Genomic DNA, 18,081 nt, shown 5'->3' with positions numbered 1-18,081 from the left:
CTGCCCAAGAAAAAAAATGGCTTTCACAGATCCAGTCATAACAACTGGTCTGGACAATGTATCTACAGTAGACAATGCTACCCAAATGACATCACTGCCTTTGAAAAGACATTTGAAAAGAAATTAAGAAAATGTGTGTGTGATTTCTTAAGGGACCAAACTGCTGAGGTCATTGGTCCCCAGAAATTAAGCTGGAACTGCTATAATGATGCGTGCTCTACCTGGATCCATGAGAGAGCATCGTCTTTGTTGCTGAAGAAATAAAATTATTGGGGCGCTCAGTTAATATAGATGTAGTTTGAACTGAATCAGAAAGAGGCAACACATTTTCCAGTGTCCCAATAAACATTTGACATGAGCAGTTTTCTTGTAACAATCTCGTATTGTAGGTACTTTGAAATAATTTTATTATACTAAGGTACAACCATTGCAAGAACTGATGCAGGTAAACACCAAAATTTTTTTGGAATAAAGAGCAAGAAATATCTTCCTCTGTTTATTAGCAGGCAGCAATATCATCATCTCCAGGAGCGGCCCTGTATGATAAGAAGGTGGAACTGCACACTAACTAAATGTTGTAGGATAGGTGCAGTTCTAGTGCAAACCTATGACAATTTGGAAACAGTGATCAAGTCTCTCCCTAGTCTGAGAAGAATTATTCTGTGAGTGAGAAACTGTGGATAATGAATAAATTTCTACCACATTTATTTATCTGAAATTCGATATTGTAGCAACTTGTCGTTTTTCACACTAGATAACAAGTCTGACAGATCTACTAGGATAGTTTGCAGGATTGACAGAGAGGCTGGAGAAGTAAAATTTTACAGAGAAAAACAAAAGCAGATGTAATGGCATACCATCAACTGTCTTTTGAGGGGTTGTTTAGAGAAAAACTCCTACAAGGATGACTATTCTCTCGCTGTTATCTTGACAGATACCCCTACTGAACAAAGAGAGGACCTGATGTCAAAGAAGACTGTAAAAGCTGCGGACAGAGAAGCAGGCTCCAAAGAAAATTGCTGATTAATATACAGTGAACTGTATAAAAGAAATTACAGTCCAATGAGACAGAAACGGTCACTGATCACGCCAACCCATTTACGGAAAAGCATCTCAAAATATTTTAACAATTCTCAAACATTTTCCCCTCTGGTATTTGTGAAGATCCAAGAGGATAAAATTCAAGTGTCCTTGGCCAGGTCCCCACAATCGTTCAAAACTTGTAGAGAGTCCCTGTGACAGAATGATAGCCTTCAAAGAGACTCTTAATAATGGAAATCCACGATAGAATAAAGGCAATATCATGAAAAGGATAGAATACTACTCACCATGTAGTGGAGATGCTGAGTCACAGACAGGCACAAAAAAAGACTGATAATCAAGCAAGCTTCAGCTAAAAGGCCTGCTTCCGAAGTACACACACACACACACACACACACACACACACACTCTCTCTCTCTCTCTCTCTCTCTCTCTCTCTGTCCCTGGTTGCCTCGGCTGCAAGAGACGGTGCTTGTGTGAGTGAGTTGTGTTTGTGTGAATGTATGTGTGTTTTCTACTTCTGAAGCAGGTCTTTTGGCTAAAAGCTTACTTGTTTAGCAGTCTTTTTGTAGTGCCTGTCTGTGACTCAACATCTCTACTATGTGGTGAGTAGCAATCCAGCCTTTTCGTAATAATGTCAAACAGGTTCTTGAAGTAGATAAATGGAAATTGGTGCATAATTATGTGTATGATTTACCTCACTCACAAAGCTTTCACCAAAACTGAGAAAATGTTGTCCTGGAAGCTGCAAAGTTCATTGTGGAAGACACAACTCTGAAATAAAGAGGAAAGAATATGAAACAAACTCTATTTCCTTTTAACTGCCTTTGTTAAAACAGATCACAGACAATTTCACAGAGTCACCCACAGGATGATCACTATCACCATCCACAAATCATCTCATGGGATATTTTAACGATACATTGGCAGATATGCTCTCCACTTACGATGACAATGTACAGAGAGACCAAGAAACAAAGTTACTTCTCATGACATAGTGAGGCAAGACACTACAGGGTTATCACATTCTTCCTGCTCCACAGTGTGAGACTGAAACAACAATGGATATACTCTGCTCTCAACTTGACGATACTCATAGCCATTATGATAACAAACAAAACTAAAAAAGCAACAGAGCTGCCCCACATAAATATCATGGACACCCAGAACAGGTATTAAGAGCGTTATACTGCTAAGCACCAATAGGTGCCGACAGTTTACTTATCACAAAAAAATTACTAAAGCATTAATTTGGCCTTACTACATACTGAAGAGCTATTCAGAAATTGCAAGTAAATTTCCAGAATGAATTTTCACTCTGCAATGGAGTGTGTGGATATATTTGCAACTTCCTGGCTACGAAGGCAGGTTGTGAATCGTGCTTTGACAACTGTCAGTAAAGCACTTGCACGAGAAAGGCATGTAACAAAACATTTGGCTGATTCAACATCAAAATTTAATGCTGTTTATACATGTGAGCACTGTTCATCAGGGGGCACTTCAGCTCCATCTCTGCTTTTTGGTGGGCGTTTCTAATGAACAGGACTCAGATCTGTGTCTCTGCCTTTTGCATGTAACAAATTCAAATTAACACAGTACATCGGCTAAATGGAGTTCAATATTGTGTTTGCTGTAAACGGCTGACAAGATAATAGCTCAGTGTAAATACCCATTATTAAATTAACAAATATTATGCAAAATGTGGAAATAAAAATTGTGGTAGTGATGGCTGTGATAGCTCCTATAAAGGTGTTTATAAGAATGTAAGTGGTGGAGTGATCCACAGTGGCAAGGAACAGAATACCATGTGACGCTCTAGCCAAAAGCATTATTCTCCTATGTCCTGTATCTTTCGTTTCAGGGTGCACGCAGAACACATGCACTGATTTTCATGTTAGTTTAGGTATGGTGAGGGTGCATAGGCACTGTATGCTCATTGTGAGTGCCACGAAGCAAACATGACAAGTATTATGTTAAGAGGTGACAGTGATAGTTTTCAAAACCTACAGTTTTTTCTGGGGAGACTCAGAAGCAGATACACTAGACCATGTGGCTCTTACACCAACACTGACAATTACTAGGGTAAGCAACGGCTGGAGTTTGAGGCATGGGACAGAAACAGATAGCACACTCGCAATGCTGCAATGTGTTCTCCATCCTTCTCTGTGCAGAATGCTACATGCAATTGTCATCTTATTTGAACATCAGTACAGTTTATGTTAGGCTTAATCAATTTTTAAACATATTACATCTTAACCATGTTATGTGGGAATACAGTGTTTAAATTTCAAAATACAATTGAATACCTGCCGGCAACAACACTGTAACCCTCACTTTTCAAAGAAACCAGTTTGTCACGTATAAACATTGTATGGGCCAAGAGTAAGGCATGTATGAAGTTATATTGGCAAACATGTACATTAAGCACCATTTTTTGTTTGTTTCCTATTCGTTGCGAGGTGCTCGAGTGCAGAAATGTTGTAAACATGGAGAAGAAATGTTGTGAGACGTTAAGTCAGAGCATGTGCGAAGATATAAATAGGGGCCAGAAAAGGAAAATTAAGTATAGTGAATGGAAGAGGAATGCGAAGAAACACACACTAAAAATGGAGGACAACAGAGAGCTGTTTCAAGAATTCTACGCTTTAGACTATAATGGTGTTTAGCTTGAATGACCTACCTAGACTTTATGGTGAGCCATTGCCTGTCTCTGTGGGAAAGAAAGCTAAGCTGCTAGACATGTGTGGATACAGGGTGTTTCAAAAATGACCGGTATATTTGAAACGGCAATAAAAACTAAACGAGCAGCGATAGAAATACACCGTTTGTTGCAATATGCTTGGGACAACAGTACATTTTCAGGCGGACAAACTTTCAAAATTACAGTAGTTACAATTTTCAACAACAGATGGCGCTGCGGTCTGGGAAACTCTATAGTACGATATTTTCCTCATATCCACCATGATAGCAATAATATGGAGTAGTCTCTGAATGAAATTACCCGAAACCTTTGACAACGTGTCTGGCGGAATGGCTTCACATGCAGATGAGATGTACTGCTTCAGCTGTTCAATTGTTTCTGGATTCTGGCGGTACACCTGGTCTTTCAAGTGTCCCCACAGAAAGAAGTCACAGGGGTTCATGTCTGGCGAATAGGGAGGCCAATCCACGCCATCTCCTGTATGTTTCGGATAGCCCAAAGCAATCACACGATCATCGAAATATTCATTCAGGAAATTAAAGACGTCGGCCGTGCGATGTGACCGGGCACCATCTTGCATTAACCACGAGGTGTTCGCAGAGTCGTCTAAGGCAGTTTGTACCGCCACAAATTCACGAAGAATGTCCAGATAGCGTGATGCAGTAATCATTTCGGATCTGAAAAATGGGCCAATGATTCCTTTGGAAGAAATGGCGGCCCAGACCAGTACTTTTTGAGGATGCAGGGACGATGGGACTGCAACATGGGGCTTTTCGGTTCCCCATATGCGCCAGTTCTGTTTATTGACAAAGCCGTCCAGGTAAAAATAAGCTTCGTCAGTAAACCAAATGCTGCCCACATGCATATCGCCGTCATCAATCCTGTGCACTATATCGTTAGCGAATGTCTCTCGTGCAGCAATGGTAGCGGCGCTGAGGGGTTGCCGCGTTTGAATTTTGTATGGATAGAGGTGTAAACTCTGGCGCATGAGACGATACATGGACGTTGGCGTCATTTGGACCGCAGCTGCAACATGGGCAACGGAAACCCGAGGCCGCTGTTGGATCACCTGCTGCACTAGCTGCGCATTGCCCTCTGTGGTTGCCGTACGCGGTCGCCCTACCTTTCCAGCACGTTCATCCGTCACGTTCCCAGTCCGTTGAAATTTTTCAAACAGATCCTTTATTGTATCGCTTTTCGGTCCTTTGGTTACATTAAACCTCCGTTGAAAACTTCGTCTTGTTGCAACAACACTGTGTTCTAGGCGGTGGAATTCCAACACCAGAAAAATCCTCTGTTCTAAGGAATAAACCATGTTGTCTACAGCACACTTGCACATTGCGAACAGCACACGCTTACAGCAGAAAGACGACGTACAGAATGGCGCACCCACAGACTGCGTTGTCTTCTGTATCTTTCACATCACATGCAGCGCCATCTGTTGTTGAAAATTGTAACTACTGTAATTTCGAAAGTTTGTCCGCCTGAAAATGTACTGTTGTCCCAAGCATATTGCAACAAACGGTGTATTTCTATCGCTGCTCGTTTAGTTTTTATTGCTGTTTCAAATATACCGGTCATTTTTGAAACACCCTATATATTCTTGGAAAATACTGAGAGTTTTATGAAAACCTAAAGATGAAGTAAAATGACAATGTCATGGTTGATCACGCAAAATGTACGTTTGCAACAATACATCTTGTGTGCTGTGAATGATCATGTTACACAGTGGGAACTATTAATAACAGTTTGTTTAAACTGCGTGTGCAGTATCAATTCTGTTTCGTTATATTCTTGTGAAATGAAAAAGTGAATGTTTATCACTACAAACCCTTAATTTGTAACAATATTTCCGCCTTCAGTCAAACACCCAGAAGTTCCGACATTGTATAATGCAAATTGTTTTTACACCTAATCAGAATAAAACCAATAAACAGTATTAGAGGTTAAATAATATCAATGGTATAAATGTTGTAACCCACAAAAGTGTGCTACTCTCGTTAGAGTTACAATGTTTTTTCCTGGATGTCAAACGAAAATCTGTAATATCTTGCTTTTCAGGTCACGTACTGCCACAACTTATACACATTAATCAGCAATGGACTCATTTCAAGCGATTGTGAATGCTATTTCTGCCATTTGTAAACCTGTTCCATAGTTAATGGTTTTTCGCGCCTCCTGTACAATTTGTATTTTGAGGGTTACAACACTTTTGCCGGCAGGTATTCAATTAACGTTAACAGTGTACAAAATGGAAGAAAACCACCAAGTACAGCATTTATAAAAGCATACAATATTTCAGCTGCTGAAACGGGATATTACATTTTTATGCTTAATTTCTGTACATGCAGGTTTAGGCTTTCCACATTGTTCCTGCACTATTCCACAGGAATGCTAGTATGTTTCTACATAGTAGGAGATGGTTGTCACCTTTGTTATTCTGTCCCTACTATTAATAACTTCAGATTAATATTTAACCTATCACACCAATATTTTTGTAAGTATGTAGGGTTCCATAGCCAAAGTCCATTAAAATAAAAGTTTCCTGGCTCTGTACTACGTTATATCGTGAAATAAATGTCACAGAATGAAGCTGATGTTGCGGCCATGGTTGGTCTTCCTCTGTGTCTACTGAGAGGTGACCACAGTAACTGTGGCCAGAATGTCAGTTTTATTTTGTGACTGTTGTTCTACAATATAACATGGTACCATGCCCAGACAATGTTGCATCAAAGTGGCGATGTGATGTGGGACGTCATATGTGAGCAAACATGAGAAAAGAATACGGACAATATTTGTTTTTGGAGTTTAGATCACCATAACAGACTAATCTGTAGCATAATACAAAATCTACGTTAAGCTGAAAGGTGATATTCCAGTTGTGAGTTGGTGAAGTCAATGAACGTGGGTATGACATTTTAGATCTGGTGACATGTTGATTTGTAGTGTAGCCAGAGGTCTAAGATGGGCTGGAAGGTGACCGAGTTGGTGAAGCAATATTGAAAGTTTCAGTTCAATGGAAATGTTTATGTTACTCAATTGTTTTGTTGTTATGATGATACCTTAACTTGCTTAAGTAATATTCACTTAAGATAGTGCTTTATGTAATTGTATGTTGTGTTACATAAAGGCTCAATAAAATAAAATAAATAAATAAAGAACTAAAGCTAGTTTCATGAGAAGTTAGGAGCAATAAGAAGGAAGTTGGCCTGAAGTCAGAACAATATAATGTGGAGCCAGCTCACTAAGAAAATCAACAATTCCAGGTGTACCGGTACCATTTGAAGGGTACGTGGGAACAGTAATCCAAGTTCAGTTTGCAAGATTCTGAGAAAAACACATTTTAAACCTTGAGGACTGTTATTAGGTTTCTATTATAAATAATTTATAGACTCCCCTCCTAAATTGTTGTCTATTTTATATGTTATATGTTGTATAATGACATAATATCCACTTGCAATAGTGCAGTACAACAATGAAAAATGTATGAATACAACAATACACCAAATTTGCACGGTAAAAATAATCTAAGTCTAGTCTACCCGAAATGAATTTAAATGCTTAAAAACTACTTTTTTCTGAATATTATTACCAACATATCACTTTTATACTTGATACACAGAATAATTCAATAAAGCAATCTTTTATCTTGACGTAATAGTAGGTCTATTTGCAATAATACAGTACAAGAGTGAAAAACTTAGTACAACAATAAACAGAATTAATTCTGTGAGGTAAAAATTATTATTAAAGTCTTTACAATATCTTAAATGAATTTAAAAGCATAGAAAGTATGGTTAGAACTTTTTTCCCTAAATATCAACTTTACACATGAGGCAGAACTTATTTTTTAATAATGCAATACAGTAACATATATTAATAGCACTATATAAATAGGTGAAAAATTTCTAAGCCAAGAGTTAGAATGTTTGTAATATTATGAAACGTTATCTCCCTCATCTTAATCATGATAATGAACTTAAATATTGCTGAACTACTGGGCCACAAAACTGCATCAAAATTTGCAGACTGTCATATTTTGCTTTAGGGATGTCAAGAAGTTGTAGATGAATTTGCGAAGGCAGGGGCTTCTCCTTTAACTTGGGTAGATAAGGAGCTTCAATGATCTTGCAGTTTCCATATGGGTCAAAGCATAGCCGTCGCAGGCGGGGCAGTTTATCATTCTGCATCACAAGAACCTTTGAGATAATTCTTTGAGCAAAAGGGTATTTCTTCCTGTAACTTTCATTTAGAAATCTTCCCCACTGAAGAAAGTTCTGCTTGCAGTCCACTGCAACAATGGGTTCTGGAAGTCGTCTTCAATTTCCGTAACTTGACACCAGTCATTTGGTGTTTCACATTTTGCCTTTGTATTTACTAGGGCCATATTCTGTCACATTCAAGATAGAAATGACCTTTCACTGGGTTACACAGTTGTAGACAAACCTGCCTTTTGCAAGCATCAAGAAAAGACAGAAACAAAACACACTGTAGTTCTTGTTCTGTTCTGAGCAAGAATTGCAGAATACACCGAGTTCGTGTACACTGCAAGATACGAATTTAGTGGAGTAATGTCATCACATAGAATGAACTTCATCTGAATCATTGTTTGATTGTAGGTATAGAAAATGGACTTCCCTGTACAAAGGCACTGTATGTTAGATTAGTAAAATGGCAGCTGCCATCTGTAGTAAATCTCACTTGTCGCGATATTGGGAAGTGGAAGATTTTTCTGGTAATCCATTGTAATTGCAACTCTGGTTTCGATTGCAGGCTATCTGTGAATCAGCTTGAGCAACATCAGCTTAAACTGATGTTTGAGGTGTCAGTTCCTCAGTAGCAGACATTTTGTCACAAAAATGTGATAATAGTATTCACAGGCTATTGGGTTTCTGAAAATTAGTTTAAGTGCATCTGATGTAACTTCCTGTCAGTAAAGTCTTCAGACAAATATAGTTTCTTACTGTCATATGCAAGCTGAAATGGGTAGTATATTCTTTGATCGATTGTCTACCTTAATGAACTTTGTCTATTATTTCACTCTTAAGTTCGTGTACCCTATTATTATGTTTACCCCTTATCTCTATGTGCGCTTGCTGTGTAGTGGCTAAGGAATGTTTCGTCCATCCTGTAACGCCATGGATGGACGGAAATGCTTTTCATCCCTTACTACCTTAACAATATTCCTGCCAAATACAGGCTTCACTGATCAGACCAGACAGATGCGCATTTTGTTTATCGTAAGATGTTAGTTCATTAAACTCTTCAATCAATGCATTTATTTCTGAGCTAGTTGCATTTACAAAATACTTCACGGGCGAACACTTAAAGCCATTGCCAGAGTTGTGACTCATAGCTCGCATGCGTTTTGAAGCACTTGAAATGCACCCTCCCTCTTCTTTGAACTAGCTGCAGGTTTTTCAGTAGAATTATCACAAATACTGCTTGACATCGTCCAAATATTTGAACACTATCTTGGCAAAGAGCTACAGCACAACTATGAGTGCACTAACAATCTTATTCTCAGACTGTTTACAACAATGAATAATTAACAACAGAATGTGTGGACTCTGATCGCCCCTTCCAAAGGAACAATGTGACTTTGATCATTATCTAAAGCAACTTTGAACCTGAATTACATGGACATCGGTCATTTCTTCGAAGTTTAAGTTTCACAGTGTGGAAGTTCTTTGTTTCTACTACAAGATGGCAGTGAAATCTAAAACTCAATCTGGGATCGACTTGGATCGTCATTCCCGCATATCTTTCATTTAAATATGACACAGACACATTTTCTGCGAAATTTGCAACATAAATAGTGCTGCCCACCTAGGGAAACAATTGACAGCCTTCCTAGGCACCAGGACAAAACTGACGACACAACATGACCTTTATGATTTCCTTGAATGAATACTAAATTTGCTTCCTTGAATGACTACCAAATTTGCACATCTAACTGTCATGTCAGATAATATACAATGCTTAGTGTATCAAAGAAATAGTTTTGGGAAGGTCAGAGCCAGGGAACAAAATATTACAGTGGAGATAAAATGTGAGTGTAGGATATTAGTGTAGTAGTATGTACTGCGAAGACTATGCTGATGTTTTGGATAACAGACAGGAGGTAAATGATCTTCCTGGAAACCAGAAACTGTTAAACTTCTGCTTATTGAACCTGCAGTAAAAGAAGCAGGCAAAAAGGAATACAAACGTCTCAAAAATGAGATCGACAGGAAGTGCAAAATGGCTAAACAGGGATGGCTAGAGGACAAATGCAAGGATGTAGAGGCTTATCTCACTAGGGGTAAGATAGATACTGCCTACAGGAAAATTAAAGAGACCTTTGGAGAAAAGAGAACCACTTGTATGAATATCAAGAGCTCAGATGGGAACCCAGTTCTAAGCAAAGAAGGGAAAGCAGAAAGGTGGACGGAGTATATAGAGGGTCTATACAAGGGCGATGTACTTGAGGACAATACTATGGAAATGGAAGAGGATGTAGATGAAGATGAAATGGGAGATACGATACTGCGTGAAGAGTTTGACAGAGCACTGAAAGACCTGAGTCGAAACAAGGCCCAGGGAGTAGACAACATTCCATTACAACTATTGATAGCCTTGGGAAAGCCAGCCCTAACAGAACTCTACCATCTGGTGAGCAAGATGTATGAGACAGGCGAAATACCCTCAGACTTCAAGAAGACTATGATAATTCCAATCCCAAAGAAAGCAGGTGTTGACAGATGTGAAAATCACCAAACTATCAGTTTAATAAGTCACAGCTGCAAAATACTAACGTGAATTCTTTACAGACGAATGGAAAAACTGGTAGAAGTTGACCTCAGGGAAGATCAGTTTGGATTCCGTAGAAATGTTGGAACACTTGAGGCAATACTGACCTTACGCCTTATCTTAGAAGAAAGATTAAGGAAAGGCAAACCTAAGTTTCTAGCATTTGTAGACTTAGAGAAAGCTTTTGACAATGTTGACTGGAATACTCTGCTTCAAATTCTGAAGGTGGCAGGGGTAAAATACAGGGAGCGAAAGGCTATTTAAAATTTGTACCGAAACCAGATGGCAGGTATAAGAGTCAAGGGACATGAAAGGGAAGCAGTGGTTGGGAAGGGAGTGAGACCGGGTTGTAGCCTCTCCCCGATGTTATTCAATCTGTGTATCGAGCAAGCAATAAAGGAAACAAAAGAAAAGTTCGGAGTAGGTATTAAAATCCATGGAGAAGAAATAACAACCTTGAGGTTCGCCAATGACATTGTAATTCTGTCAGAGACAGCAAAGGACTTGGAAGAGCAGTTGAACAGAATGGACAGTGTCTTAAAAGGAGGATATAAGACGAACATCAACAAAAGCAAAACGAGGATCATGGAATGCAGTTGAATTAAGTCGGGTGATGCTGAGGGAATTAGATAGGAAATGAGACACTTAAAGTATTAAAGGAGTTTTGCTATTTGTGGAGCAAAATAACTGATGATGGTCGAAGTAGAGAAGATATAAAATGTAGACTGGCAATGGCAAGGCAAGCGTTTCTGAAGAAGAGGAGTTTGTTAACATCGAGTATAGATTTAAGTGTCAGGAAGTTGTTTCTGAAAGTATTTGTATGGAGTGTAGCCATGTATGAAAGTGAAACATGGATGATAAATAGTTTGGACAAGAAGAGAACAGAAGCTTTCAAAATGTGGTGCTACAGAAGAATGCTGAAGATTAGATGGGTAGGTCACGTAACTAATGAGGAGGTATTGAATAGAACAGGAGAGAAGAGGAGTTTGTGGCACAACTTCACAAGAAGAAGGGATCGGTTGGTAGGGCATGTTCTGAGGCATCAAGGGATCATAAATTTAGGATTGGAGGGCAGTGTGGAGGGTAAAAATCGTAGAGGGAGACCAAGAGATGAATACACTAAGCAGATTCAGAAGGATGTAGGTTTGCAGTAAGTACTGGGAGATGAAGAAGCTTGCAGACGATAGGGTAGCATGAAGAGCTGCATCAAACCAGTCTCAGGACTGAAGACCACAACAACAATAACAACATACTGAACCTTTCAAATTGACTACTACTCACGTAATTATTGTTGTGGTTGGCAGGAGAGCCAACACCGTGTTACTAGAGGAAGCCGAAAGGCACGCGTTTTAGCTCACGCAGGCTGGCGTGAGGTCTGGAACAGGACAAGGAAATTAGAATTTAGAAAAAACTAACGTAGCTGGTGGAATACTTAACTTTAATCCATTAATGGTGAATGTCGCTTGTGACGCTACATGATTCACAGTATCAATAGTAACTGGTAATGGCGCCTTGCTAGGTCGTAGCAAATGACGTAGCTGAAGGCTATGCTAACTATCGTCTCGGCAAATGAGAGTGTATTTTGTCAGTGAACCATCGCTAGCAAAGTTAGTTGTACAACTGGGGCGAGTGCTAGGAAGTCTCTCTAGACCTGCCGTGTGGCGGCGCTCGGTCTGCAATCACTGATAGTGGCGACATGCGGGTCCGACGTATACTAACGGACCACGGGCGATTTAAAGGCTACCACCTAGCAAGTGTGGTGTCTGGCAATGACACCACAATTATCTTACAATGAAACTTTTACTATGCATCAAAATGCCACTTCAGCTCCACTGCATCCACTGAAGGAACCTACAATGAAAAGTAAACACTATCTATGAAAGTAGTCGAGCTGACACTATGCTGACAGGTTGAGGAAAAGTTTTCACAAAAACATTATTTACAACTCATTTTTGTTGCTACATCAAGCTCAAGATTAGTGACATGGTAACTGCTACAGTTTAATAAGTGTGTACTTGGAAGAAATTTGATTCAGCAGTTCAAGAACATATCCAGGTAACCCTTAGGCAGAATTCTGATTACCCTAATGCACAATGAGTTTTCTTTTACATGCATATTACGAGAGGGGCAATTTAATGCAAGAATATACTTATACATGCATTCTTCTTTAACTTACTGAAACATGTGTTTTTGATGTGCTGCTTGGACAGATGCCAGAACTCTGTCCAACTTTGCTTGCTTCACATGTCCAAATGTTGCCTTCTCAACCACTTTCCCATCTCGGAAATAAGTGTCAGTGGCATAGCCCAGCTGTCCCTTTATATGGTAACTTCTTGTTGGTCTACTCAAATGAAATTTCTGAGCTGCTCGTGCTCCTTTATTTATACCAATAACTGCAAATGAGAAATTATCAATTTATAATCTATTCCAATATTTGAAACCGTAATTTATTAAATTGTGGCATAATAAACAAGTAATTGTCTTACAGAGTTCTGTAAAACAATAAATGCTAAATATAGTATCTGGTTGTTAACTCTATTTTTCTTCTGTTATTACCACCTCTAATAATGCTACTAACACTACCTACTATTAGTGCTGCTGATACAGCACCATTATTTTCAACAGACATTACTACATGCTCTAATGAGCGTTTCTGCCTATTAAAATGGTGTACAGAACCAGAGTTTGAACCAGGATCTCTTCCTTGCATGAATAACACAACATTCTGGGGGCAATAGGTGATTTAGCATATTGATGAATGAATTGGCCTATATTATATATTGGTCCCAATTTTGGCTTCATTAACAGATACTGGAATGACGATTTTGCAGCAAACATAGAGAAATTACACAGCAGATCGCCAGAAACTGGCAGACATTGAAGAAAGAAAATGTTAACTAAGGCAGCTAAGGGAGGAAAAGAAAGCGAGGGATGGGAAAAATAATACTTTGCTCACATGTACACTATTAGTGTGACTGCTGCTGCATTTCAGCACTGGTATCAATGACAACAGAAGGTCTGTTAGAAAACTATCTGACCGTTGGCCAGGGGGGGAAAAAACTGGCTTACCTGGAGTGTTGGACAACTAATTACCCTCAAAATACCTCTTTTGGGACTTCACACACTTCTCACAGTGGTGCCACCATAGTTAGAAGGGTACCGAAAAAACGTCTTTTGGAATGGAGTTGATCTTGGCTTTCATTGCTACCATAATGTCCTCTCATCTGAAACTGTGTTTCTTTCAAAGGCATCTTGAGTTTGGGGAACATCCAGAAGTTGCAGGAGGCGATATCATTACAGTAAGGAGCCTGTTGAAGCACAGAAATCTGTTTTTTTGCCAAAAAAGCCTGACTCAAATGCAAGATAACGTGTTGCATGTCATGACGTAGGTGCCACGTCCGGTCTTTTGGGCTGCACAGCATCACCTAGGCGATGGAGGACATCCCTGTGGTTGTCTTTGGTGATTGATTGACCCTGTGGTGCGTACTCATGGTGTACCAGGCTGTTGGAGTGAAAGAAAGCAGTCAGCATCACTTCGACATAATTGGTGGGCCTCCTTCGGTCTTTGTGATGAGGAATGTTTCTGCTGTGATGATTGGGATTTGGTTTCTGGAGCGTACCCGTACACCACGGGTTCATCATACAGTGATTATGGTGTGAACGAAATCAACGTCGCTGTTTGTAGAGTCCAGCATTTACTGTGAGACTTCAACACAAAGTTGCTTTTGCTCCACCATCAGCAGCTTAGGAACAAATTTCACCAACACTCTCTTCATGGGTAAATCTTTGGTCTTAACAGATTGTGTCAAGAAAGCACTGACACCAACCTCTTCCGTAATTTCCCTGATATGCACATGACAGTCTCACACCACCACCATGTTCACCTTGAAACAGTGACAGTCATTTCAGCAAGTTGATGGCCAACTGGACCATGGCTTGCTCTCCACCGATGTCCAGCTGCCTTTAAACTGCTACCTCATTCAACTGCTGCTTGCCAGCATTTGACGCTATCAGCAGGCAGGAAAAAATTCACACTCGCATGAAGCTGATACTTTTCCAGCAGACCTCGTTTGTGGGTTCGGACCTGGACTTAAAGGCTCAGCAAACTTTTGTCTCGTTTATGTTCCTATCGACATCTTATCGCAACTACATGATGAGTTGTTACCTTGACTCCTTCCATTATTTATACTTCCCCAAATACTTTCCATTGCCATATTACTATAAGCCTTTTTGAGACTGACTTAAATCATTTACAGTGGATTCAATGTAGACCTTTTCAGCTATCATCTGGGCTGTGTTTTTCTGGTACGCCGAGTTTCAGCCCTTGATAAGTATAATTATGTTACTGATAAACATTACAGTTTTTATAAGTGTCCTTTTAAGTCACTGGAACATATTTTATTTCAGTTGAGGATATGAATGGAACAAGTACAAATCATTGTTGATTCCATATTATGTTCTCCCATCCTGAGTTTACATCTATCACTATGGCAGCATTCATCAATGTGGATTTTTTCTTTCAGTAATTGCAGTTTATACACCATACCTTAGTTTGCAAAGCACAATTTTATGGTCTATACAATCAAAAGCCTCAGCAAGACTACAGAATATGCTAACAGAATAGTTTTTGTGGTTTAGCTCTGTCAGAAATTCATTTGCGAGACTATTCAAATGAGTAACGTGTCAATGGTAGATCTAGGTGTCCTGTACAGGATGGACAAAGACCAGGGAGTGCTCAGCGTGTTATACCAGTCACTCTAACCAACTAGTTTGAGGCGCTCTCTCCCACTGAAACTCATCCAATAGGACTCACTTCATCTTCTTTGGGGAAACTTGTTAGGTCCAGTGTCCATTAATCACCAGCAGTTCCAATGTACAGTGAATGATGGTACCCCTTACGGAAATGGCAGCAAGGGACAGGAAATGATATCAGGTGCACTCAGTGTGTAAGCCTGGGGCCTTATTCAACATGTTGAAGAGGCTATTCCAGCAGCCACTGTTGGAACAGGGTGAAACCAATTACAGATTGTGGCACATCTTGGAACAAATGATGCCTGTCATCTGAGCTTTGAGCCCATACTTGTGTCATTCCAATGAAGCTCACAATTTGCAGCATTGTCCCCAGAATTGATTTTGACCCTTTGGTTATGAGTTGAGTAGAAGGACTGCACTAGAGACTTCGAAGATTTTGTGAGAAGCTAGGCTGTGACTTCCTGTACTTTTGTCATATGGTTGAGAACTATAGGATCCCATAAATGAGTCAGGTGTGTACTACACATCAGAGTCTGCTACTCAAGTAGCTGACTGTGTACGAAGTGCATACAAGGGGTTTTCAAATTTGGCAACTCTCCATCCAATCCTGATAACGATAGCTGTTGGAAACCTAGAAGTATCAGTATAAGATCAAAAGAAACGCCTCCCACAGGTGAGAGTATTAAAATCCTAATGGTAAACTGCCAAAGCATTCCCAATAAAATTCCAGAGTTTGAAGTGCTCATGAAATGTAGTGAAGCTCACATAATACTAGGTACAGAAAGTTGGTTGAAACCTGAAACTGATAGCAATGCGATTTTTGGGGAAAATTTAAGTGCAAATTGAAAGGATAGCCATTGGTGTATTTGCCACTGCAGACAAGAAACTCAAATCCATCAAGATAGAAATTGAAGATGCATGTGATATTGTTTGGACAAGACTTGGTATCAGGGGTGGGCATAAAATAATAATCTGATTCTTCTATTGCCCACCAGACTCATATCCTGATGTAAACAAAAACTTCAGAGAAAACCTCAGTTCACTTGTCTATGTTCTTCCACCATACTGTAATCATTGGTGGCGACTTTTAGTGATTCAAAAGTCAACTAACAAAATTACAGTCTTGTTAGAAGTGGGTGTGATAAGAAATCCTGTGAAACGTTACTAAACGCCTTCTCTGAGAGAACAAATAACTTGGAACTCCACATATGATGAAAACACATTGGCCCTATTGGTAAAATGCAGACCTGACCTCTTTGAAGATGTCCACACTGAAACTGATATTAGTGACCATGATATAGTTGTGCCAACAATGATTACCAAAGCAAAAAGGACAATTAATCCAAGCGGAAAGATATATACGCTCAGTAAACTACATAAAAAATCAGTAGTGTCACATCTTAATGGGGAACTTGAAACTTTCAGCACAGGGCAGAAGCATGTAGAGGAACTACAGCTATGCACTGAATAGATATGTACCTAGTAGAAGAGACCATAATGGGAGGAAACCGCTATGGTGTATAGTCAGTGTAATGAAACTTCTAAAGAAACAGAGATTACTACATAACAGGCATAAAACAAAGCATAGGGCTTCAGATAGAGATAGACGGTGAATGAAACACTTTTGGTTCTCAAGAGAGCAATACATGATGCCTTTAGTGACTACCATAGCAGAATACTGGCAAATAGTCTTTCACAGAACCCAAAAAAATTCTGGTTGTATGCAAAGGCTGTTTCCGTACCAATAATGATTTCAGCTTCGGTGCTTTCTACCAGCGCTTGAAGTCCCGGTACTTTTCCAATGGAGCTTCGACAGTTTACAATTACAATACCGATTGCTGCTTGGTCACCGCATGTCCTGACTTTGGTCCACATCCTTTGAGGCTGTTGCCCTTTCTGTACTTGCCCGAGGCCATTTAACGTAAAAAACCGCTCAGTCCACGTCACACAACCTCTGCTACCCGTCTAGCTGCCTGCTGTGTGTAGTGGACTCCTGACCTATCCAGCGGAACCCGAAACCCCACCACCCTATGGCGCAAGTCGAGGAGTCTGCAGCCCACACGATCACAGAACCATCTCAGCCTCTGATTCAGACCCTCCACTCGGCTCTGTACCAAAGGTCCGCAGTCAGTCCTGTCGACGATGCTGCAGATGGTGAGGTCTGCTTTCATCCCGCTAGCAAGACTGGCAGCCTTCACCAAATCAGATAGCCGCCGGAAGCCAGAGAGGATTTCTTCCGATCCATAGTGACATACATCATTGATGCTGACATGAGCGATCACCTGCAGATGGGTGCACCCTGTACCCTTCATGGCATCCGGATTATGGTAGTAAGTACTTTTCTAAGCTAGACCTTATTTTATCAAGTTTTTTCTTTGTATAGGTAGGCACAGCAAACTTTTTATGAGTTCCAGGGGACTTGTTCAAATAGTCTACGGAAGATTGAGGATCAATAAAAGAATCGTTTACATTTTCGATACTGCAAGGTAAAACTACTTCTTCTGTTTTGTGTTTGTTACTAACCTTTTTCCTACATACATCACATATTTTCATGCCACTAATGATTCCTAAGTCTTCAGAGCACATCCAGTCTGTTACATTCCTTAGTGATTGTACACAGACTTTCTTATGTTGTTCTTACAACATTTAGCAGCAATAATCGCTCAATTCTTCTGAGATGTCATTTCTGTTAAGTAACAAATTCTACTATCAAAAAGTATATATATAAAAACAAAGATGATGTGACTTACCAAACGAAAGTGCTGGCAGGTCGATAGACACACAAACATACACAC

At 39.8% G+C, this 18,081-nt stretch overlaps 1 protein-coding gene across 1 annotated transcript in view; it reads right to left on the bottom strand.

The window, feature by feature from the left end:
- Nucleotides 1–18,081, bottom strand: part of LOC124595283 (mitochondrial mRNA pseudouridine synthase Trub2) — a 28,702-nt gene that overhangs the window by 7,876 nt on the left and 2,745 nt on the right. The window contains exon 3 of the mRNA XM_047133967.1: nucleotides 12,711–12,927. Coding sequence (XP_046989923.1) covers nucleotides 12,711–12,927 — 217 coding nt within the window. The remainder of the gene's footprint in view (nucleotides 1–12,710; nucleotides 12,928–18,081) is intronic.

The sequence above is a fragment of the Schistocerca americana genome, chromosome 2, assembly GCF_021461395.2.
Source record: "Schistocerca americana isolate TAMUIC-IGC-003095 chromosome 2, iqSchAmer2.1, whole genome shotgun sequence".
Taxonomy (NCBI): Eukaryota; Metazoa; Arthropoda; class Insecta; order Orthoptera; family Acrididae; genus Schistocerca; species Schistocerca americana.
The sequence above is the reverse complement of the archived record's forward strand: the minus strand, read 5'-3'. Positions and strand labels throughout refer to the sequence as shown.